This window comes from Brachypodium distachyon, chromosome 3, assembly GCF_000005505.3.
Source record: "Brachypodium distachyon strain Bd21 chromosome 3, Brachypodium_distachyon_v3.0, whole genome shotgun sequence".
NCBI classification, from domain to species: domain Eukaryota; kingdom Viridiplantae; phylum Streptophyta; class Magnoliopsida; order Poales; family Poaceae; genus Brachypodium; species Brachypodium distachyon.
The window spans coordinates 55,821,871-55,847,169 of record NC_016133.3 but is presented as its reverse complement, the minus strand read 5'-3'; the positions used below and the strand labels follow the sequence as shown (position 1 = coordinate 55,847,169).

General features: G+C 44.2%; 4 protein-coding genes and 1 pseudogene across 4 annotated transcripts; 2 read left to right on the top strand and 3 right to left on the bottom strand.

The window, feature by feature from the left end:
- Nucleotides 1–104: 104 nt before the first annotated feature.
- LOC100846412 (phosphatidylinositol 4-phosphate 5-kinase 9) lies at nucleotides 105–6,078 on the bottom strand. The gene is made up of 9 exons (XM_003570394.4): nucleotides 5,895–6,078; nucleotides 3,917–5,205; nucleotides 3,334–3,501; nucleotides 2,958–3,123; nucleotides 2,710–2,820; nucleotides 2,422–2,609; nucleotides 1,822–1,979; nucleotides 1,128–1,293; nucleotides 105–965 (listed from the first exon to the last, which is right to left on the bottom strand). Exons 2-9 carry the CDS (start codon nucleotides 5,152–5,154, stop codon nucleotides 698–700), a joined length of 2,463 nt encoding a protein of 820 aa, XP_003570442.1. The 5' UTR covers nucleotides 5,155–5,205; nucleotides 5,895–6,078; the 3' UTR covers nucleotides 105–697.
- A 6,332-nt stretch (nucleotides 6,079–12,410) lies between these two features.
- Nucleotides 12,411–14,815, bottom strand: LOC100845905 (50S ribosomal protein L9, chloroplastic). Its single transcript, XM_003570392.4, has 6 exons — nucleotides 14,612–14,815; nucleotides 13,939–14,069; nucleotides 13,427–13,472; nucleotides 12,999–13,096; nucleotides 12,867–12,914; nucleotides 12,411–12,772 (listed from the first exon to the last, which is right to left on the bottom strand). Exons 1-6 carry the CDS (start codon nucleotides 14,747–14,749, stop codon nucleotides 12,652–12,654), a joined length of 582 nt encoding a protein of 193 aa, XP_003570440.1. The 5' UTR covers nucleotides 14,750–14,815; the 3' UTR covers nucleotides 12,411–12,651.
- A 252-nt stretch (nucleotides 14,816–15,067) lies between these two features.
- LOC100829208 lies at nucleotides 15,068–17,107 on the top strand (annotated as a pseudogene).
- A 354-nt stretch (nucleotides 17,108–17,461) lies between these two features.
- LOC100828909 (4-coumarate--CoA ligase-like 3) lies at nucleotides 17,462–19,278 on the top strand. Its single transcript, XM_014900590.2, has 3 exons — nucleotides 17,462–18,698; nucleotides 18,790–18,844; nucleotides 19,123–19,278. Exons 1-3 carry the CDS (start codon nucleotides 17,617–17,619, stop codon nucleotides 19,243–19,245), a joined length of 1,260 nt encoding a protein of 419 aa, XP_014756076.1. The 5' UTR covers nucleotides 17,462–17,616; the 3' UTR covers nucleotides 19,246–19,278.
- On the bottom strand, nucleotides 18,876–25,030 carry LOC100845297 (acyl-CoA-binding domain-containing protein 4). Its single transcript, XM_003570390.4, has 14 exons — nucleotides 24,660–25,030; nucleotides 23,960–24,037; nucleotides 23,754–23,873; nucleotides 23,571–23,640; nucleotides 22,843–22,904; nucleotides 22,584–22,723; nucleotides 22,358–22,484; nucleotides 21,839–21,953; nucleotides 21,648–21,736; nucleotides 21,008–21,091; nucleotides 20,499–20,828; nucleotides 20,334–20,393; nucleotides 20,053–20,231; nucleotides 18,876–19,296 (listed from the first exon to the last, which is right to left on the bottom strand). Coding segments are annotated over exons 1-14 (1,572 nt in total). The 5' UTR covers nucleotides 24,777–25,030; the 3' UTR covers nucleotides 18,876–19,295.
- Nucleotides 25,031–25,299: the final 269 nt, after the last annotated feature.

The following is a 25,299-nucleotide window of genomic DNA, read 5'->3' as shown; positions in this document are numbered from 1 at the left end:
CGCTTTATCTATATATGTTTTGTGCCGTAAACATAGAGGAGTCTTCTAGAGATGGCGAGTTGGCGACAGCACTCGCTAGCGCGCCTTACCATGCAAACGGTAGATTTCCGAGTGAAAGAGTAGCAATTTAGTTCCCATTCTTTTCTTAAAAAAGGAGTAGGGCGATTCTTACACATATATACGCTTGCAGCATTCTGCTTTTAATGAAATGGACATCAACTAAAGTAGACCAAGAATCTATTCCAGACAACTTCCAGGCTTGCAATTCTGCGACATCAATCGTCGGCAAGTCCAGATATCACCTGCCCACGAGCAAAGAGACTGATGCTTTCCTTCCTTCCACCACCAAACATTCCTCCATAACTCCATCTTGACACCTTGATACCCCATCAATCCGATTCTCCATAACCCCATCTCGACACCTTGATATCCTATAATAAATCCGTGGTTTGTGTATGTAAACGAACGCTTGCTAATCACATTGTAGCTGGAACACTTCTCAGCAAAATGCATGCTGTTGGAGCTCGGTACACAGTCCGCCGCTCCCTTCAATTCTGTACACAGGCCCGTACGTCGGCAGAAACTTGCGCAACATTATGTCTTCATTTGTTTGCCCAAAATTAGTGCCAGCTAGGTATAAAACGGCATGGGATGGAGTATCACCGGAGAAAATAACTGAGGATGATTTGCTGAGGCGCTACGAGTTTTCAGGGAAGACAGTCTGGATGAACTTGAGGAAACGCTCTGAGTAGAACTCAGGGTCGACAGCCGAGATCGACACGGAGTCGTACTGCAGGGACTTGACGGCATGCTCGATCTTCTTCGTGATGTTGTACTCCTGCAAGATGTCGATGATGCCCAGGTAGAGCACCACATCGTACACCTCATAGAATGATTTGCTCTCGTCTTCTTTAGGTATCTGCTCGGCCCTCGCAGGCATGTTGACGCCGAGCTGAATTTGAACCCTGTCAAAAAGGAGATAGCCAGTTTTTAATGCTCCCAATTTGTAAAGGTGTGCAGCGTGGCGATGCAAGGCAAAATAATTGCAGTCACCAGACACACAGAGTACCACCAGTTCAGAGCAACGACTGTTGCAGAAATGATTGTATGGGGCAAAAGACCCTCACCTCGCTGTGCCAGGGAGCAGGAGATCTACCTCACCAAATCCAGCAGCTGATGATCGCAATCGGCTTCCCCTAATGTGAGGGCCAACAACCACACTGTTCTCGTCGTTACCTCTTTGAACCAAAACTAATCCTTCTGGGTAGTTAAAAGCATCATCCTCCTGAGCATCTATACAAGATCATTGCCAACAGAGAACATTCAGTTCTCCCAACCATACAAGAACTGAACTTAAAACTGCAGGAAGCAAAACAATATCACAGAGAAAGAAAAGGAACATGGTATATCACAGAAAATGACAGCTTCAGACGATTTTTCCGTCTCACCAAGTATCCCTTGAAGATGACTTGACTCAACAAGCTGTATTCATTTAGACAACTTAGACCAAATTTTCATGGGTTGGCTGGGATCATGAACTTAGATGCATAGCTCAATTAAAGAAACTCAGGGACTATCGGCTGGAAGCATGAAACTAGCTAGATGCACACAATAGACAAAACAGTACGAAGTAGTTAACATCCAGGGGTGACACTGACACATAGCACCCACTAACATAATTACTATTTGTGAGCAGTCAAGAATATTGGGTGGCTGCTTTTTATACCCCAAAGTTAAATATTATTGAAATTGAAAGATAACAAATCAGATAGAAACAATAATGCGTAAAATCCATTTACTGGCAAGAAATGTGTGTTTTACCTTCTTCTGACAGAACAGTTAGTCTTTCCGCTGTCATGCTTCGTCGATATGATGCACGTGTACGCAAGTGCTGCGGAGCTCTGTAATGGACACCCAGCAATAGACTGTAATCCATTATCCGCTGTGACTTCAGAAATTCACTATCAGTTTGTATCTGCCTGAAAAGAAGAACAATGACCATGAGATACTGTTAAAAGGTGAAACTTGATGCTCTAAGAGAGATGTAAAACATAGTAATGCAATGGCACGAAATGAAAACAGAAACACTGCACATATCCAGAAGGTCAACTACCAAAATAGTCAATTAGGTGGACTATGTACAAAACCTGAAAAATGGCCGCGACACATGCCAGATTGGACATTTACTTAGCATATTTTAATGCGAAATCTCTTAAGTTATTTTTCTATTCACTTAAACACATGCTATTATCTTTTAGCAAGTAATAATGTATACTTAATTACAACATTCATTCATTTTATTTTAAGTGCTATACTAGCTGAACGACAGTTAAATGGAAATGCATCACCAAATATAATACAGTTATGCCACAAAAATATATCTTAGTAAGTAGAGACAATTGTCGGAGAAACTATGCTCACTTAAGTAAAGCCTCTCGCCAGGAAGGTTCAAGATAAAAGCAATAGTTAAGATCCAAATCCTTCAAAGTTGTGTTCTCATCAATTTCAATTTTGTCAGTAGAACGGCCTAAGGATGAACCTTTCAAATCAAATCTCCGGTGGATTCTCAATTCTGTGCAGAACATATTTCCCATTACAACGAAACGGAACTGCAATTTGCACATATTAAACAAGGATCGTTACTTCAAAAATAGGAATGCGAACTAAGGAACCTCAAAAGAGATGTGTAGATAAGTCAACGACCATTACCTTTTGACCACTAGAAGGTTTTACCCTGTGCAGGCCAAAAAACTTAGTTATGAGGGTGTTCTCATAAGTGTGGACATGATGATAATAGTTTGGAAGCATTCGTAAAAGAACCTACAGAATCATATAGAGTCATGAAACTTCCAAATTACACTTGTACTGCATGGTATATAAATCACCGAACAAGCTATCATGACAGAATATCCTAGCACAACTTATGTGATCTCTGAAATCCAGATAGAAAAAAGAACCTGCACTTCAGATTTCCGGAGAGTCTTAATCATGAATCGATCGTCTTGTGATAGGAAAAAGACACTTCCACTCTTTCCAGGAGAAGATAGCTCCCTCAGTGCAGCATTTCCGCATATGGAGATCATATAATCTGCAGCATCAATCTTGAACATCTCCCTCAAATTTCTACATCAATGGAATGAGAGTGTGTTTAAATTAGAAGAATGAAGCAGAAAGAAGATTATGAATTAGAAAACAAATCCAAAATAACTCCATGAGGAGATTTAGAACTCCAAATGAAGAAGCTTGTGTTAGGAAAGTGTACAAGCTCTAAGGACTACATGAATCCATGGGAGGAGGATACCGGCACAAGAATCTGCACTGTGCGTAACGAACCTGAAAACCATGGGGCAATAGTCCTTCCATTTAAAATCTTCTGCAGGATGTGAAGGAGTTAGTCGTGATCCTTGTTTTGGGAAGTTCATCCAGAAACTTGCTCTTGGACCAAAATCGGAAGCACGAACTTCACGTTTTTGAATGGGTGTTATCTTTCCAACTGTGTACCTATGCACAATAACACAAAGAACATTATAAAAAAAAAATACTTATGCTATGCTGTTGTGCGTGCCAAATTTTTCAATAACGTATTGTTATCAATTTAAAATTTATATGTTGCACCAGTTCCTAAGGACTAAATGCTGCTGGTTGCAAAAATCCTGGCCTAACCTAGAGATATGGTAACCACTACCAGCTGGTACATCAACCAAGTTGTGCAATGTTACTCTAATTGTGCTTTTATCTCTTTTAACCTAGAATACATTTCAGGAGTGAAATTATGTGCGGTTGAATTTTGCTAGATGAGTAGAGGGACTTCTAATGGCGCCTTTATCTCTTGTAGTGAGACAGTGCCACTGCCAAGGAAAGTGAGCTATTTATAAACAGGTACATCCAATGACAGGAGTAACATTAGAGCCATTACCTTATTCCAAGCTGCAAACTTAGCATTAGATCATAGCTTCTATGCCCCTTAATTATTGCCTCGCCAGGCTTTTTTATGACCATCTTCTTCTGACGACGTTTTGCTTTCTTTGACGAGCCCGAAAAACTCCTGTTAAGCACTACCTCACTGATTAAAACACCTTGCATGTATTCCCTTTCCAGTATAGGCAAATCAGAATCATCAGTGTTTTCATAACTTTCTAGACCAGAGTTGTCACTAGTTTCATGGCCAATGAATTTTTCAATAGCCACCTCAAGACTCCACCGTCTTTCTAAGGAGACATTTTTGGGCTGCTCACTTGAGTTCCTTCGAGATGAAGAACCTGAAGATCCCCGATTTAGGCCAACCTTCATGTTTCCCATGTCAACTGAGGAAGAGTGAAGTATGCGCGAACCATGATTCTGCCTTCTAAGGTCAGGTAGCACACCTCTGTTCCTTAGATTATTGATATAAAGCTCATCACTAGCTGGAACTCTGCAACCTCTTGGATATAATGTGCCTTTCCCGTCCTTCAATCCCCTGGTCCAGGTTCCGACATAGTACCCACAATCATTCCATGTATAGATACCATACCCATGCATCATGCCATCTAACCAGTTACCTTCATATGAATCCCCATTTTTCCAAGTAAAAGTTCCCTTTCCAGACATCTTACCATTTTTCATATTGCCGGTATAAGTATTTCCATTTCCCCATGTATACTTTCCATGGCCTTGTATTTCTCCCTGAATCCAAGAACCTTGGAACATGTCCCCATTAGGATATGTCTGACATCCGAGGCCATGCTTACGATTCAACTTCCACCGTCCCTTATAAACGATGTTATCATGCCCAGTATATGTGCCTTCACCATATATGTAACCACCGGCATACTCGCCCTCATAGGTGGCACCAGATGGCCATGTCGTCTTTCCTTGCCCATGCCTCATCCCTCTCCTCCACTCGCCATCATAAATACAACCATCGGACCAGGTATACCGCCCTGAACCCTCTGGTGTGCTTCCCAACAATGTACCAGAATAAGCATCCCCGCTAGGGAGCCTGATATCTGTAACTCTGAAACCAGCGTTCGTTTCAGAAGCATGTGAATCCTGGCCATTTGCCAAGGTTGCCAACACCTCCTTCTCAATATTGCAACTAACGCCTCGGAAGAGATCAACTCTTGCAGAACGGGAGATCCCTTCTAGCTCATTTCGAAGAGCCACAGGGGGTGTCATGCATACGCTGTAGGAGGACTGGTCCACAATAGCGAGGAAGATACGCAGAACCTGCATCAAAGGTTAGACACGGAACATCAGTAATACGCCCAAAAACATGGAATCTCACAACAGAAGCACTTGCAAGAACTAACAGACGCAACTATGTCCACTGAAAGTAACGGCGATATTTGTGAAGATTCTTCTAGACAAATAGTGTAAGATGAAATTAGTCTAGAATAAACAATCGAGCATCAAAACCTCAGTTAAGTCTGAAATTCCAATTTCCAAATTCTCAAATCGGCACGCAAGGGGGGAGACTATTTCCAGACCCCGAACAGAATCCGATCCGATAAAAAACATCGCCTATTCCAGCAACCGGGAGCACAAACAAACCCGCACCACAGGGAGATAGAGAGGGAGCAAACTGACCAATATACACCCAATACCAATCTATCATGGGATCATATATACCCGTATAATTTTTTTCCAATATAACAGCCTTCTAGCAGACACTATGATTATTATGAATGAACACAAACAGATGGAAATCGCGGGGGAAGCTGGGAGTGCTGCCGATCGAACCGTAAGAAACCAGCTGCGGGAAGTGGATTTAACCACCGCGAATATCGACGGTGCGCGTAGGATAGGAGCGAGCAGCGGACCGAATCGAATCGAATCCGAAGCGTGCGCCGCGGAGCAGGTAGAAACGGCCGGGGATTGCGGGTCAGAGAGGGGCAGGAAGGAGGGGAATACCGTACCTTGGCGCAGCGGAGAGGCAGCTGCAGTCTCCGGCTCGACGCGCGCGACGAGGAGGCGGGGGCAAGCGAGCCGCGCGCGAGGCGGAGGGGGGATTCCGCGGCGAGGAGGAGCCGAGGAAGACGACGACGCGTAGGAAGGAGGAGGGCGATGGACGTGAGTGTGAAAACTTGGAAGCTCCTGCTTCTGCTGGATCTTTTGAGGCCGCCCGTCGGTATTAAATTAGTGTAGTACCACCAATTAATTAACTGACACTCCTGGCTTAGCCTTTGCTTGATTAAGTAGTCGATGATGGGATTGGGGCTTTATTAATTGCGTATTAGATCGGGTGAGCCAAGATTTGTATGCTAGCTCCTGCCTGGATCTGGGGTCAGATTATTTTTATCTTCGTGACGCCGCCCAAGTTTAGTGGTCATATATACTTACCCGTACCCGTACCGTCCTTAAATTAACTATCCCAAGTGCGAGCTCAATTCATCTTTAATTCTTTGGTGCTACTAGTACAAAAAAATTCGAAACCAAAATGTTTTCTTGTCCACGAATTATGCTTAAAATTTGAAAAGCCATGGATCCATTGTCTCGAGAAAGAGGAATATAAAAATTCAGTTGACCATTCGATACACCTATTTGCATATTACTCGTATCTTGCAATTTCGATTTTGTTTATTTATTGTCAAGTTCGATGCACCGATCCTACTGGCAGTGTGGGCCGGGTCAACTTGCCCTCAGCTCACGAAGAGTCAAACTCTTCTTTCAATCGAAAGAGAGAGAACCCAAGAGGCCAAGACCTCCTTCTGTGGGGGGACCCATATGGAAGTGGCTGAATAAACGATAATTCCTCCCCTTGCAGGAGGAAGCATGTGTCGACATCATGTACCACTAGCCACAGTGGCTAGAGATTAGGTTTAGGACCAAGTTAACTACTACTCTCTCCGTTTCATAATTCTTGTCGAAATATTACATGTATCTAGTTATTTTTTAGGAATAGATACATCCATTTTTGAACAAATTTGAAACAAAAATTACGAAACAGAGGGAGTAGTATTACTAGAAGTAAGGGCATATGATCAAACCATGGTCCCGGAATTGGCACCGTCGGATGAATATCTCACGCACGAATGCATGCATGTACAATCTTTTCTGGATTGACCTCATCGATCTTCCACCCAAATTTAAAAAATTCTCATTGTCTGAATTATGCAAAGACGTGTACAGAGCTTTCGGCCGACGTCGAAGGAGAAAATTTGCTTTACGCTCGCAGTCATGGTACGTACTTCTCTTCTGGTTGCAGACATAATTAAGAAAGGCTTATCGTTAATCGGCAGGCACATTTAAAAACAGGAAGATCGCTTTCGGGTATGCCGAGCAAAGATTAGGCAAATTCGAATTGGAAGCTAGCTAGGACACTTTCACGATATCACCGTGGTCGTCGTTCTCGTGCGCCGACCACCGCTAGTTACCGTATCATATACTCCCTCCGTTTCATAATTCTTGTCAAAATCTTACATGTATCTAGACACTTTTTAGAAATAGATACATCTATTTTTAGACAAATTTAAAACAAGAATTATGAAACGGAGCGAGTATTTTCGAATTTGGAATTGGACGGTTTGGATCGGTTGTTCATCTGTCCCGATAACTCTCAGCATTGGTGAAGATATATAGTCCGAATTGAAAAATGATGCCACCAGCATCTTAAGAACTCTGCTATACTAACCTTTGAACTCCACTATATATGTACATACTTTTCTTCCTTTTAATTGAAAGGCACTGCTCCTGCTCATTCCTAAAAAATAAATAGTGAATGCTGGCACTAAAATTAAACTAGCAACCCGGCGGGCGTGACAGCGACATTCCTAGTCCATCAATCTTTAATTTCTCACCTAGCCATATGGTGCCGCCATTTGGTGAAACAGCGTATAGTACTAGCCGTCTGTACGTACGTGCTAGCTACACGCCTGGATTTAGTGCAAATTTTTTTTTGCGCTGGAGGATTTAGTGCAAATTAACACTATCTTCTGCAAGATTGGTACCGTGTACCTAGCAAACGTACGTGCCCACATATGACACTTGGATAGATGATTAATTTAATTAAGAAATCGAGTTGATCAATTAATGGGTCCGGTTTGATTTTTTAATTGGCATTGCTTATGCATGATCTTGCGGTCTTGCCAAAGGGAATTGATCGAGCAAGAGGAATGATGTGATACGTGCAAGCAAAACCAAACGCACATGCATAAACAAGTACTAGCTTGGAATAATATAGCACCCATAAACAATTGAAATCATTTGTTGTATTGTTACTTTGCATCTACGTAGATTAGTTATAATTAACAAAATCGAATATCTTGTTCATCGGTTGTGGTGGCAGCATGGACCAACCAAGCGCAACTTTTTGGAAAGAGGAGATGCTCGATCGATCTCATTTTGCAGGTCGAGTTGTTTCCGGGATCAACTTTAAAAAGAAGATTGCCTAGGAAAAACTTTAACAAGAAGAAGAAGACGAATTGCATATATGAAGAGCGTGTTAATTAATTTAAAACAAGAAAGGTACTAGTAGTAGAATATATTCTAGCGTTGTTTCTACATGGAAATAAAGAGGCTATCGGATACGCTTTCGGAGGAAGATATGCATGGGAGAGACGGGATTGATCCTTGATCATCGGCTCGACAGATGCCAATTTTGTCCTCGTATATATGTGCCTTTCTTTTCATGGACATTACTTAGTTTTTGCAGCATCACACACACATGTCGTCCACCTACTGTACTAATCCCATGCCCACTACGATAGTGGGGCTAGCTCTTTCTACCAGTATTTTACATTTAAATTCTTCCTTTTGGAACGGGTGATTTGCAGAGATACAGTTCTTTCCATAAAAAAAAGATACAGTACTGTACTATCATAAAGTGCACGTACGTTCGCTGTAAGACTGCAACCTGCCCTGCACGGTTCATATGTTTTGGGATTAGTAGTTGAGTAGTGATCCACGCTGTTTGGGTTCGTTTGTGTCATATTTTGGGATTCTTCTTCTGGCTATAAGATTTCTAAATTCTAAGAGTGAATTCCACATTTTACCAATTGTTTGTGATTTTGTAACAGTGCTTGCCCTATTTAATACGTGCACTCCTGAATATGTGTCACGTTTATCGGGAGTTAAGCTGTCATGTGCACGTGTATCAGGTAGAAGAGAAACTATCCTAAAACTCTATGTTTTCGATTTGGCATCCAATCATCCGCCACGTAGACATAATATGCGAGCCCTACCTGTAAGATTCGGTAAAGTTGTTAAAGTACTGGGCACAATGTGGCACAGTGTAACAACTAAGATAAAAATGTGGCATCAAGTATTACATAGTGGAATTCACTCAAATTGCGATACTATTAATACTATAAATACTAGTGGAAATGACCTGCGCTGCCACGGCCCAATGCACACGTCACGGCCACTTTAAAAGATGATCCCGTGCACTAATAAATCATCATTCAAATTATGTACCAAATTTTCACATTCTAACAAGAAAAGATCAAATACAAAAGTTCAAAACATAAAGCAAATTTGTATACATCCAAAAGTCTGGAACCCATAGAAAAAAGATGCTAATTTCCAAGCATGCAGTTGAACTATCAGTAGAGATGCTAATTTCCAATCACAGCATGCGCATGGTAATCATTTGGTGCATGGTAGAACACTAATCTATCTATTATCCATAGCAGCCACCATCAATCAGGTTGGGAGTACATCCCAATTAGCTATCGAATTATCCGTCGATTAGTGCAAAGCACCACAACAAACGAAAACAACAAGGACTCGCCGGATGGTTGAGCTATGGCCGGCCACCTACTGGATCTCATGCATGGATGGTGGACGACGGCCACTTTCTGGATCACGCGTTGGGACTGCGGATAGCGGTCGTTGGGTGGATCTCGCGTGGGGTCGGTATGCTTGGAGTGGCCAGGCCACGAATTGCAGCGAGAAAAGCAGTGATGTCCAGGCGAAGGAAGGAGCAGGAGGTCGGGGGAGAGAAGGGAGGTAGCCAGAGAGGAAGGGAGCTGCGGCGGCGGGGGCGATGGAGCAGGTTGGGTGGGGCGTCGGGAGGGGATCGAGCAGGTTGGGCGCTGGGGGCGTCCGGGTCGAGAGAAATAACGAGCGGTGACATATTGGCCGTAATTTTGATGACATGACGTACGGCGGCGGTCGTACCGTCACCACCAACTCCAATTTAATATATTGATATAGACTACTCCCTCTGTCCTGAATTATACAAATGCACGTTAATTAATTTGTAACAGAGGGAGCACATGTACTGCGGTAAAAACCTAGCTAATATGCCACCACTCAATTAAAACCTTGCACCACGATGCATGGCCCTGGCCGGCCGGCTGGCCCGTACCGTACGTGCGTACGTACACCATCTAATACACGTGCGTAGTACGTCGTTCTTATGCGATCATCGATTTGATCGATCTGAAAAAGCAAAAAAGGTGAAGTAGTAGTACGTAGTGCACAAGCGTGATGCGGCGCTATCGACACCCGTAACATTCGCCACCGAAAACGGATAGGAGTTGAGTGCTTTTGCCCGTCGTTAACTCGATCGTTCCTCTCAAAAAAGGTTGAGCACTTTTTTGCCACCCTTTTTCCTTGTTCGACGCGATCGAGTAGAACCCGTCCTCCTTTTCTTGATTTTTCCTTCTTGGTGGTTCTACTCGATCGTCACCGGTCGGTGCGGATCGAGCGCTTCTTCTCGATCGTGACCGGTCGGTGTGGATATCGTAGTGTACGCGCGGCCGGGTCGATCGGTAGACGCGCCCCCAACAAACAACGTTTCTGCACGCGCACTTTACGAATGATTAACTCAAGTGCCACACATATGTAATCGTTAATTCTCAACATATATGTAATCGTTAATTCTCGATCCATATGATCATTGGGCCAAAACATGCATGCAGCATCGGCGTCCACATGCAGGTGCACGTGTGAGTGCGAATTGCGATATCCATGTACCCCAAGTCAGACAGCATATCCCATCAGCCAATATTCAATCGCGTGCCACACGTGTTGCTGCAGTGCGCTGGCGCTCTCTCTCTCTATCTCTGTCTTCTCTCCCGGCTAATTTGCGATTAACTGGATCCGGTGATCATGTATCAGTCGGCGGTGGGCTACCAACCAATCAACCACAAAATTAATTAGTTCATGAACTAGCTAAAAGCCGGCTGGCCAGTTTAATTTTATTAATTATTATTATTATGTTGCTGTTGCATGCGTGCTTATGCATGCATGCAAGCCGACTTGGCTGGCCGCCGGCAGTCGGTCGACGCATGCATGCGTCAACAGTAATATTAGCATATATCAATTCATGCTAGGATGCGAGACAGCGAGAGAGACTGAGACTGAGAGACAGAGAAAAAGAGTTAGTAGTCCACACGTGTTTAGTTTGTGAACCAAAAATTGTGGGTGGGTTTACCGGCCGGCCGGCCGGCCGGCTGAAAACAAAGCCGGCAACAACCGCACCGGTACACCCCACCGGGAAAAGGATGCCCACTCAAAATTATAACCACTGCTGTCACGGCCAGATATAGTTTTTTTCTTCTTCTTCCCTATAACACCAGTTTCTAGTTCTCCATCATCAAGCTAGACACCCATTTAGAGATAACGAACGTGGCAGTGCAAATCTCAAAGCATTCATCTTGCTGGCCACCCACTAATCCGGTCATTCCGGCAAAAGACGACGGCCAATAACAAGTACCAGCAACAACAGGTGCTAAAAAAACTTTATATTTAGGCGAAAAATTGGTATGCATGTGGTAATTAATACTCCCTCTGATTCTAAATTCTTGACTCAAATTTACCCAAATATGTATGTATCTATTCTTAAAAAGCGTCTAGATACATGTAATATTTCGACAAGAATTTAGAATCAGAGGAAGTAGTAAAGTATATTGCTTAGCATTAGGTGCTAAATTTCTTATCTTGGCGTCTATTCTCACATCTTAGCTAGTCAATTTCTCACCTCTTGCGCATTGATTGGGCGCCCTGTGGATGTAATTGTCAGTCTAAATGTTATTACTACCAATTTTTGCTAGGCGGAACATGCACATAGCTAGCTTGACAGAACATTTGAGAATTGTTCCACAATGCAATACTACCGTGGCAGATTTGCGTCCCCTTTCGATTCCGGAGTCGTACTCTATATCCGATCATATATATGCAGTTGAGTTCACTAGCATATCTGCCAATTTGAATTCTAGGATAGGATTCCTGTTTTCATGCATATGCCAGCTCTTGGCTGAAAACAAAGCCGTGGATAATGCACACGTGTGAATGAAATGTTTTGGATGATGTCAATCGGACGGCCACTGCACCTGGAAACAACAACCACCACCAGGAAAAGGACGCTCACTAACAAAGGTTGCGACGGCCACATCACACAGAGAATCTTGTCAAGAACATATGCATCCAGAACTGCCTTTACAGGTAGGATCATGGACATATGTACAAGATGAAAAAGATCTGCCAGCTTCAGTAAAATCTTTGCAAACAAATGAACAAAAAAGGATTTCACATATTCACTTGGTAAAAATCAGGAGCTCTTCCACAGTTGTCCTAATGTATACATCACCATAACAACTTTGTAAAAAAGAAAAACTCATCCTCGATTGCAGGCCGAACAATCACAGCATATATATGTCAAATCTCGTGAGATCAGACTTCACCAATTATCCACTGCAGGTTCCGTCTACACCCGTGTGCAGACCGGGCTCACTTGGCATACACAGTTAGCCTCACTCTAGCAGTGACATCAGGGTGGAGCTTGATCTCCGCGACGTACTCCCCGACCTCGCGGATCTCTGGAACCTCTACGAGCCGCTTGTCGACGTCCCTGGGTGAAACGGTTAATTTGCTCGTAAGCAAAGCGATCACAATGAAAAGTGTTTAACTTTTTGTTGTACCCACTCAGAAAAAGGATTTACTACCTGTTAAGCTGTGACTTTATGATCTCCACAAGATCTTGCGACGTGACACTGTAGGGTAGAGGAAAACTGTCAGGGGATGTGCGAGGAAAAAAGGGATCAAGATAGACGGAGAATTGTTCGATTAGGACTTGCCTGCCAAAGATTTGCTTCCCTTTTCCACCTTTACGTGGCACTTTGAATGCACCGATAGTCTCAAAAACTCGCGCAAGTTGTTGTGCCTCTTCTTTCACCTATACGAGTACAAGAAGATTTGGGACTTTATGCCAACACTAGAAGACCCACAGGAATATGGCACACTTAAGACTTCACTTTTCATACTGTTAGGGATACAGAAGTTAAACTGCAGTTATGCTTTCTTTTTTGGAAAATAAGGACATTACGGTTAAGCCACCACTATGTTTAATTTTTTATACATAAATATACTAAGGTTAAACTGAAACTATGCTTTACTTTGCAGGAAATAAGGAGATGAGGTCTACTTTTCCTGACATAAAGATGGTCTGCTTAAGATGCAAGTGTATTTCTTATTGAGCCTTCAGACAAATACAGTACTTTCTTACCCGCTGCTTTTCAGCCTCTATTCTCTCCTGCTCCAGTTGCATTTCCCTGCAACGAGGAACAGAGGAAATATACTTACAATTTCATTTACCTTTCTACATCAAACTGCACATTGTATATGTTCCCAGCAAAAAAAGATCGAAAATATAAGACATGCAGATTCATGTATAAATCAAACCACAAACAACCCAACTCAGCCTTCAGAAAATACACACAATAAGACAAACTACAGTAAATCTCATACGTGAATACAAGGCGATTAGCCCTTGAAACGAGAATTACACAAAGAAATTCACAAGGATCTGATACAGCAAGCACGTTCGATGAGACATCTCATAATTCAGTGCATATCGGAATTCACAGGCAAGGTAACATGTTATGGATCCAACCATGAACAAACATTAACCAAGTTTTGTTAGGGTTCTGTCTATAATTTAGAACTAGCATAACCTATCAGTCAGTCCACGGAGAATGCAAGACACGACAGGCATGCTATTGCAGAGCAGTAAGTTACTTGAGGACATCCGGGGTGAGCAGCGTAGCCTTGCCCTTGGGGAGGAGGAAGTTGCGGTAGAACCCGGCCCGCACCTTCATCATGTCCCCTTTCTTCCCACCCACCTCTTCTATGTCATCCATCAGTATGACCTACACAGAACCAGGAAAAGAGCATACAAAATACAGAATCACACATGTGATGCTACACAATATGGAAAGCCACAATACAGTACTATAATAGTCAGGCAGGGCAAAGTCCTTTGCACAATGCAGTTGCAATTGCCAGATTAAAAGGCATTCCCTCCCCCAAATCATTGTGCAAGCAGGCCATTGCCAGGGCATGTAACAAAATCGGTGTCAGAAGTCAGAACGACTTTCGCCTGAAGGACAATAGGCAAGCCCTAAAGGTGTAAAACTACCACCAGTAATTCTTTAGATTTATTTTTTACAATGGGGAGCGTGTGCAGTATACAACTACTGTTAATCAAGTGTGAAATTACCACCAGGAAATTTTTCTAAGAAAAATATATCACCAGGAGCAACTAATTCAAGCGTCTGTGAAGCATTCCTACTACTGTTCAACCGATTGGCAGTTCTTCCAGCATATACAGGCGAATGTCTGCAGAAACTAGCTCCAGGAGGAGGATTGAAAAATGGAGGGGAACGGAAGCCCGATTGACCGACCGACTGACCTGGCGATACTTCTTGACCTTGCCCTGGGCGACGATGACCAGGGACGTGGACCGGCGCGTCTGGAGGCGGGGCGAGGAGGAGGAGCCGGAGAAGGCGGGGGTCCATGGCAGCGTGGAGGCACACGACGGCGACGCCATTGCGTTGGTGGAGTGTGCTGCTGTTCTGCTGTTTCGCTCGCTCGCAAAGCTTTTCTTATCCAATCCACTCCGTCGCTGAACGAACGATTTGGGGATTTGGAATGATTTGGGCCTTACAGAGTACATGGGCTCCAAGTATAAGGCCTGCCGCTAATCAAGTCAGTGGGCCAGGCCGATCGAGTATGGGCCAGGCAGATCTACATGCCATGGCTTCGCTACCCTGCCCAGCTACAGAAAGAGATCCCCTAAAAAAAAAAGGTACATAAAGAGATCGAATCTGACTAGTTTCCGGTCTCCTAGCTGCGTTCGGAGGGGGAGACAAAGCCATGGCCGGGCGACCCCGTAAACCATCAGATTTCAGAGAAGAGCAGCAACACCCGCCCCGCACAACAGTTTTCGGAGGAGACCAGCAACTCCGGCGATGGCGAATAACCATCTCCGGCGACCGGCGCGAGATCGAAGCCCAAACCATCTTTCTCGATCCTAGCCATGCTGGTGAGTTCATTGTCCTCCCATCCTTTTTTTTTCCGTTTTGTAGAAAAATCTCAAATTTTCATCTCCGTGTGATTGCTGTTTGTTTGTGGAAAGAAATCAAAGTTGCATATGTGAGACTTCAGTAAGAAACCACTCTGATTTGTTTCAATGCCTAATGCATCCCAATGCAGGGAGACGAAGGAGAAGATCGGCTGAGCAAGTTGCCCGACGATGTTTTGCTCTCCATTGTCGAGCGGCTTGATATAGCTGACGCTGCACGAACCAGAATCCTTTCCCGACGGTGGAGACAGATCCCTGCTATGCTCTCCAAAGTTGTCATAGAGGTCGGTTCCTTTTAAGTGCAGGCACCGCAGGTCAAAGTTACACCGTCATGATGTAGGCTGGCCCAATTCCAACTTGGTTGAAGCAACAAGGAGCATCCTGGGTAGCAGGACTGCAAATCTATACACCATTGACCTCCTGCGCTTGCAATTCTACTTGGGAGATGACTCCATTCTCATTGGCAAGGCAGTCTCCAACACCATGGCAACACAGAAGGTTTGTTTGGCTGAGTTCACAGTCATGACGAAGAAGGATCGCACACGATGCACCCATGAAGAAAAGCTTGCTTACGGGAGGCAGCTCAGGTCATTTATTTATGCTTGTCCAAACGCATTCAGTGGTCTCACGCGCCTCAAGCTAGAGAATTTGATATCTGAAACGGATTTTCCCAAAATCTTCAGTACATGCACGCGGCTGGAGTTCCTCCGCTTGCACGGCTGTGGCATGGGGATGTTTTCTCTGCTAGAAGTGGAACACCCACTACTCAGTGAACTCGAGATTGCTGACTGCTCTTTTGAGGAGGTTTATCTGAAGTGGTTACCAAAGATCACACTGCTGACTTTTTCTGATTGGATCTCTCAGCATGATCCAGTGACTTTTGGGTATGTCCCACTGCTGCAGAGTATGAGCATCAATAATACTGGACTTCGTCACCACAAGATGCTCAAGTTAAGTGAGTTACTTGGGAACACCACCATAAGCGACCTGCATTTGAACTTTCAAAGCGAAAAGGTCAGTGAAGATGATATTCTTGTTGATGATGCATGTAATTCCCCCCCCCCCCCCCCTGTCATGTTAATGCGGTGTTCTAATCCTTAATTCTGTTAACATAATATATGCATTCTCTTATCTTTTGCAGATTTGGGTTGAACCTGAAGGTCCAAAAGAATTATACCAGGTGTTCCACAAACTACGGATCGTTGATCTGGTTAACATTTCTGAAGATTGTGAACTGAATTGGACAATCTTCATTCTCCAAGGTGCACCTTCCCTTGAGGAGCTATGCATAAGGGTTATATGTTCCGTTGCATCCATTCTTGTGTTATATGTTCAAGGTGCAAAGTGTACAGTATCATTTCAAAGTTTTAAAATTCTGGACCAAATTAAATAAAAAATTTCTGCTTGATTACAATTTTTCTTATTTTTGTCTGGTTGATTCCAGGTGCGGGACCATTTATGTGAAATGGTATGGGACAAAGCAGAGAGGAAGATGTATGGGTTTAGCGAGGAGAAAAAGGACAAGGGATTAGAATGGGATGCTTCTGCATCTGATTTCAAGCACCAAAAACTTGCTGTGCTCAGGATCTTTGGATTTCAAACCGAAGACAAGTTTGTGAGTCATATCAGGAGGGTCATGGAAGCTGCGGTGAATCTTGAGAACATTTACTTGCATAACAAGACTGTGTGCAAGAGGTGCCAGCCCTGGGTTGAAAAGCCATCCAGATACCCATATACATTGAAGCAGAAGACTTCACTTCGGAACAAGATCAACCATGGGATTGCCTCGTTAAAATTCACTTCCCGAATTTACCAACCTGCTAGTGTGAATGCCGCTGTTTGCTTTAGAGCACAGTTGTAAAATTGGATAAAATAAATGCCCGTGTACTAAAAAATTGCTCTGTTATTGCGGTGCAAGCTAGACCTCCATAAAATGCATTGGGAAAACTGGCCGTCACTATCTCACGGTGTTTCGTAGGTAGAAGACGACGATGAGAGACATGATAGCAGTAAAATCCAGAACAGCATATCCGCTTTGGATGCAGAAATATGCAATGCGAGGCCGCACATCACATCGAAATCTGCATAGTAGCAGCCGTCTGTGTACGGCATGGCGTTTGTCACCTTGGCCTAACGACGACACCACCGGAGTAGAAGTACCAGACAAGCCTCCCGCCGGACTCCACCAAGTCCCCCTCTCCTTCCCCGAGGCGCGCGCCAAAACTGAACCGACCCAACTAACTTCCCTTCAAAATCTCTACCGCGATCCTTCCTTCCCGCGTTAAATAGATCCCGGGCGGAGAGAGCGAAAGAGGGAGAGGGAAAGAGGCATCATGGAGGCCGAGACGACAACGACGACGACGCCCTTCGGCTTCGAGTCAGGCGACGCGGCGGCGTTCGTGCTGTCCCGCACGGCGGACGCGGCGGAGGCCGGCGACCGCGCCGCGTTCGTCGACGCCGCCACGGGCCGGGAGATCACGTTCGCGGGCCTCCGCCGCGCGGCGCTCTCGCTCGCCGCCGGCCTGCGCCTCGGGCTCGGGCTCCGCCGCGGCGACGCCGTCCTCCTCGTGCTGGACGAGGCCGGCGGCGACCAGCTCCTCGTCCCGCCGATCATCCTCGGCGTGCTCGCGGCCGGCGGCGTCGTCGTGGTCGCCGCCGCGGATGCCGCCGTGGCGCACGGGTCGGGGGCGGCCATGGTCGTGGCCGCGCCGGAGGCGGGGAAGAAGGTGGCAGCCGCCGTGGGCGCGCCGCTCCTGCTCATATCCCAGTCGCCCGACCCGCGCACGCTCTCGGCCGAGGAGCTCATGGACGGCGGCGACCCGACGGCGCTCGTCCATGACGCGGCCGCTGCTCCATGGGACGTGGCGATCGTGGTGCATTCGTCGGCGAGCAAGACGAAGAAGGCGGTGCTCACGCACGCTGACCTCATCGCCGCCATGGCCGGAAGCTCGCCGGGCGAAGGGCGTGTCTGCCTGGCTTGTCTCCCAACGTGGGGCGCCGGCACCGGCGTCCCTGGCGTGCTGCCGCTGCTGGCCCTCGGGCTCCCTGCTGCCGGAGTGACCACGGTGCTCGTGCCGCCGGTCTCCGATCTGCGGGAGGCGGTGGCCGTCCATGGCGCCACCGACGTCGTGGCGACGCCCGAGGCGGCTGCAGCGCTCGTGGCTCCCATGGCGTCGCAGGGGAAGCTCGCCACGCTTAGGAGGGTGACGCTGGTGGCGCAGGCACCGCTCGCCGAGGAAGCGTCGAAGGCATTTCGCCGTAGGCTGGCATGGGTCGAGGTGACGGAGATGTTCGACGCGCCGGAGATGGGAACAGAGGTGAAGTCGGAGGAACAGCAGCAGGTGGTGGCTCCTGCAGAGCTGGGACCTCTGCTGCTGGTGCAACCTGAAGCTCCAGCAACAGCTGCAGCCATACAGTATGAATGACTTGACATTAACACGGTGTCTCAAATTGATACACGGCAAATGGCATCACTTGACCATCTTTACATGTTTAAATCTTTTCAGGCAGAATAGCAAAAAGACAGATCAAATGGCAGCGACAAACGAAGCTACCTCTCTGGTAAGTGTAAGACTGCATTGAGGCACTGAACGAACCAATCAAAAAGAATAAATATTAAATAACATCTGGCAGTATATCTGTAAATTTACAGCTATAAAAATGTACTTCCTCCGGTCACCACAACCAATGAACAAATTTATATTGTTGTAATATCCACTCCAACAAGGTATGTGATGTTAAAAACACAAAAGAAAGCTAATAACCCCAACTGTATTTCCAATGTGTTACAATATTATACTTGTATGATATCTAACTGGCCTATGGAAAATTTCTGCCAGGTGCCGCCACTTAAGAAGATCCAAAAGAGTGTCTTCGGAGACATTTTGACAAAATCAATCACGGCGAAGATCTTGAGGAGGCACCCAGTAGCCTGCGACAAACAAGCCGTCTCAAAACTGTAGCAGCTTTGGTTGCATCATCCGCTGTTGGATAGCTGCTTGTCTTCACCGGACCTGGCATAGAATGCTTAAAGAGTTACAAATACTCCCAAAAAGTTGTACTATTAAATATTGACCTACACAGCAAATTGAAAGGGTAGCTAAAATGGTTGAGAATTGAAAGCTTGTACGGACTTTAGTTTAGGGAAATCAAGCTTGTCATGATGTAGACTACTTATTCAGTTACAGGCACTCTCAAAAGTTGAACTATGAATACCAAGTTATATGTCAAGTTGAGCAGGTGTGGCACGAGGCCTCTACTATAGGGAAATCAGCACAATAGAGTTCTGTACGTGAAAAAGAATGCAGCTGCATCATAGATTTATGTTTTTCTATCTCCAGGACTCAAGTAGCAGCTTTTGATTCTGTATGCATACAAGAAATTGTTTCGGGGAAAAAAATATTGCATAGTGATACGTTGAAATGCAAACTAGGACGTAAGATTTTCATCCAATATGGGTTGTAGATATGTGCAGTCAAATTTTGTTAAGAAGCTTACTTTTCAGAATATCTTTTCATAAAGCAAAGTAGAAGCAAAAACTTTCAAGATAATCTCGCTTTTACGCTCACTTCACAAATCATTGTTATGTTTTTACCTATCTGCTTCAATATTATATACTATGATCTAGAACCATCACCATACATTGAATCCTTGAAACACAGGAGTCACATCAATTTGTAACCAAAAAAGGTTGTGCAAAATGATAACCATGAAGCTTTGACAATACTTTAACATCAGATATTGTTCCCTTTCAGCATGTTGCGACTTACTATTCATTGTCAGAGACCTCTGCACTTCCTGCCACCCATTTCCACACACCCCCAGATTTCCGTCTCTGTGCAGTTGTCATGGTTTGTTCCACCTGAGATATTTGTTGCTGCAATACTTCTAGTTCATTCTCCAAAGAATCAGCAGATTGCAACCTTTTATTTGTGGCAGCAATTTGGGACTGAATTGATCAAGAGAGAAGACAGAGGTAAGCACCAGAAGCACTAAAAGGAGAGTTCAAAATATCACAAGTTGAACTAATTGTAGTGTATAAGTTGAAAACCTCCAGTTTCTGGCATCTTGAACCTTCCGCAGCAAGCTGATTTTCAACTGATCTAAGTTCCTTCAAAATAAAAGAAAATTGGTGGGATTTATTATGGTGAATTTCCTTTGCAGAATGGAAAGGAAGTTCATGCACTCAAAGAAACAAATGAAAAGATTGTATTACCTTTGTTAATTCACTGTAGGACAACTTCACCGTATCAAGTTTATCCTTTAGTTTTGAGTTTTCAGCGCGAACTTCTGCCAGTTGAGACTCTAGTTTTCCTTTCTCCCAATTGAGTGCATCAATTTCAGCAACAGTTTGTTTGGATGAACTTCCAGGCTCAGCTCTCTTCACATCTAAATCATCAGCAGCAACAATATCTCTAGTTTTCTCATCAGTAGCAGTTACTACAGCATAGGCAGCTGTAACAGAAGCAGCGGCAGCGGCGGCGGCTGGAGATTGGAGAAGGCGAGGTTGCACAAAATTTCTTGGCTTGGGTTTCATCACAAAGACCTGCAGCAGAGTCGTCATTTCCCTTGGACATTGAAGATATTGTTAATGGAAACAACAAGCACTAGAGGCGCCACAAATAGAGAAGCTCAGAAAAGTGTGAAATCTAAAGAGAAAATTGTACAGATGGATCATTTTGAACAAAGCACTATGCATAGTAGTTATTTGTTAAAAGTGAATACCTCATTGTTGTATTTCCCATTGTAACCACCAAATGCAATTAGAAACTTTTCCCCATCAATTGTGGTTGAGCAAAGAGTGAGACCCTGAAAAGTATTTCAAAAGTGAAAGATAAAGTTGGACAACAAGTCAGTCATTCACCACATTATGAAAATCTCAAGCTCTATGTGTCCTGTTTGACAGGAAAAAAGATATTGCCTATTTTTAACATCTTTCTGTGTTGCCCTCAGAAAGGCTTTGGAAGGTGGGATCTTCTCAAGTCATTGTTACAGGTATAGCTGCTGAAAGTAGCACACGTGGCATTATGTTTTGAAATATGTTTTGCTTCTCTATAAATTCAGATGAAACTTCTTTTCACCTAGAATTTTAGTATCGCTTACATCTATCAGAAATCAATGTAAATAAATGAAGTGAAATAGAAATGCTCTGTGAATAATCATTTTATCCTACAAAAAAAATGGTCCGGCACTTGATGACAGAAAAGGTGAAGTAATATGAATTTATTCCATACTCTTTGTTATGCACTTCTAGAACATGTTTAAAATAAAAGGAAAAAACTGAATTGCAAGTTATTTCAATAAGATTCTCGAACATGAATGAGTCTTTATGATTGAAGAAGTCAACTGTGCAAATACTGCTTACCTCACAGGCAAGTGAATCGCGAATTGACACACTGGTAACCACAGACCAGACAAACTTAGAAGCATTCATTACGATCGTATCAGTGGAACCTACAATACGTGCATTGCCTTAGATACTGGAGCTGAAAGAGCAGTAAAGATAGAATTTGATAACGAAAAAGGTAAATCCAGCATCAAGTGTTCAGGCAGTACCACTTGCATTATCTCCACCACCAACTATATACCAATTTTCATCAATCATCGTACCAGCATGGCCACTCCTAGGAGTTATATTTGCACCTTGAGTGTCAGGTTGAGACCACTCCAGCTGTTAAAGTTAAACATTATTTACACACGCTTTTCGACGGAGTCCTAAAGTCAAATGCTAAAGTTGGCGTAAGAGTGCAACTTAAGATCATCTGCAAGTCAGTTTATGATGTGTACTAGTTACTTTCAGTGATAGTGGAATGGAGTTGGAACCTAGTCATTTGATAGGAACAATTCAATCCTGCAATTAACTTGATATCATTTTCAACTTGCAAGTCCTACTACAACCTAGAACTACCAGTGCATGTAGGGACATCAATGATCTTCAATAAGCTTAAAAGAACAACTAAATATCGATGATTTTATCAAGTAAAGTTTGGATTTAAAGATTTATGAAATGTGACACTGTTACTTAACGCACAGTTTACTTGTAAATCATAATACATAAGAGCCTCCAGTGCTTACAGTTTGCAAGTCAAGTAAGTACATATCGCTGAAGCATGTGGAGTGAGAGGAACCGCCAAAGATTAGAAGATAATGGTCAGCGTAAACAGCAGCCGAATGATCATACCTAGGAGCTGGGCCACCTTTCCTGTTTCACGGTAACAATAGAAAAAATAAATTCAAGCATCCAGCATGTGGTAGAAATACAGGAAGTGATATTTAGCAAAACTTATAGGCAAACTCTTACTCTGTCTTGATTTCCTCCCATATCATTGTCTCCAAGTCAAGTATATGAAGATCACTCAGAAGCCTCCTCTTGTTATCCTCTCCACCGAACATTATTAACTGAGAACCAATTAGCGATACGGATTGCCCACTTCGAGCTACCTGATGGAGGGAGGGAGGGATGGTTCAGCATGGTCTCCAGTAAATTAACGTATACCCACTCAGTACTATCACTTATTAGAAAACACTGTTTTCAACCACAAGAGAAAAAAGATTCTTACTGGGACTTTCCCATACGTATCAACAGCAGACCAGCTATTTGTTTCTACATCGATAAGCCAAACTGCAGAAATTCAGCAATGTCAACAATCACTTCTAGTTCTCATAAAGTTTGAGTGAATCAATCTGAAACCTTGCCAGAAACACATGGAGTGATGTAGAATAAGAAATAATCCATCTTAAAGTGAAATATGTGCACAGATCATTTCATGTACTACAACTCTACGATATCAGAACTTGAAATATTTCACTTGCATATCTTTATTTTTACTCTTATAAGATCTCAATCGGTGTCGGCAGTCCGTTACCTTCAGATCGCGCAACCATTTGATAGGACATAAAACAACAAGATGTGGGCGTGTATGGATTATTTGATCTGAGAAAGCAAATGATAGTGGAACATTTTTTAACATGTATCATAATCCCTCCGATCCTAAATTGTTGTCGAAATATTACATGTATCTAGACGCTTTTTAAGAATAGATACATCCATATTTAGGCAAATTTGAGTCAAGAATTTAGGATCAGAGGGAGTATTTTCTTTTAGTCCGTAGCAACGCACGGGTGTTGTGCTAGTATAGACAACCATGTCCTTGTTTTTGGTGGTGGCGCAACAAAACATAAGGTGATAGTTGAATTATTCCTGTGCATGTTTAAGCAAATCGATGCCCCAACATTTTGCTGCTAGATGTTTTAGTATTAACCAAAAAAGTTGAATCCAAAGAAGCACCTGAAACCTTATTCGATGATGATGCTCTGGAGTTCCCAGCTACAACCACAAGATTATTCTTCCACTTCACCTGGATGAGAACACTAGTTAGCACAAAAAATGACACTCTTTCGGTTGAAAGGTTTAATGACGCTGCGAAAAATATAGTTTAAGTTCCACACGAATGGAAGATAATAGATTTACCAAACTATGGCCTGCTAGTGCTGGGAATGGCTGGTTTCCAGCATTATTTTCAAGATTCAACTGGTTTGAATCTCGACTAGGGCTTGACACTGACCACTTGAATGTCCTAAAATCAAAGACCTGCCAAAATTGCCCATGTTAGGACATAGGTAAAGAAGGAACAAGGACATGAGAGTCATGATCAGTTAACATGCATGAGTACCAACCTGAACATCTGATAGAGAACGGCCATTTCGACTCCCCCCGACCACATAAAGTTTGTCTTGAATCACTTCCGCAGCATGCTGTCATGTATTAGCACTTTAGTAGTCGTGTGATAAAGAAATTACAGTGTAACGCAATTGGACGGCACAATGGAACAGCACAACGTTTCTATTATCTTTGGCACATGTTTTGTCAGAAGAATTGCTCAACATATTTCACCTTGTCCGAGTTAGAGCACATTACAACAAGTTCGCTACCCTTAGTTCATATCGTGTATAAGTCCGTGATTTCAAACAGATAGCTGTGACGACAGGGCATGGTGGAGACTGTCAAACAGTGGCCACATCACTGTGATCAGTATACCCTGAAACCCACTTCAGCCGGCACAGTACGTTCATTCATTTCGTACCGAAATTCAAGATAAACACGCCAGAATAACTAGGATATTCCTCCTGCACTGCGGCTTCCACACAAAACTGTATAGAAGACATCTCAAAGCCACATGAACAAACACAGCGTCTAGTCACATTTCGCTTCCCATTTGATTCCAACATCCCCCCACACCAATAACTACAACTCGAACTAGTGGATTGGATCATAACAGGATCAGCACCCCGAGTACTAACCGCAGCTACCCGACCGCATTAAGACAATATGGCAGATCAGGACTGACAAGACATCCAAGCAGAATCGCGTGCGCACCTTGTAGCGAGCGGGCGGGCGGGAGGACCCGTCGGCAGGGCGGAGCAGGACCCAGCTATCGTACGGCGCCGCCGCGAGCCCTTCCTCGCCGCCGTTGACGGTGCCCTCCACCCCCATCCCCCCGCCTCGAACCCGGCCGAATCGAACTGAAAACCCGAGATCGCCGGCGGAATTGGGTGGCGGGAATGGGGAATCCGAGGAAGCTTCGCTGGCGAATTCCGGCGTGGGGTGGTGGCCTGGTGGGATTCCTTGGCCTCGATCGATCGAACGAACGAACGAATTGAGTTGGATCTGAAGCGGAGAAGTGATCGGCGAGTGCCTGCCGGCCTGCCCGAGCCACGGAGTGGAGTGGTGGACTCGTCGTTGGTTTCGCTTTGCGTGTCACGTCCGTTGAGGCAGACGCTTCCCCGCAACGTATACGGTAAGATGTCTTTTCATTAATGCCTACGTGGAGGCGTATTTTATGAAATACGTGAGCGGAAAAGAAAGGCGGTATCTCAGTTTACCGCACAAACGTCCCGGAGCTCTTTGCATTGTGGATCAGGCACGGGTAGCAAAGTCGCCTGACCATCGATCTCTTCTCTTCCCTGGATTCTTTTAATCCAGTTTAATCCATTTTGAAATATGATCGACGCAAAAT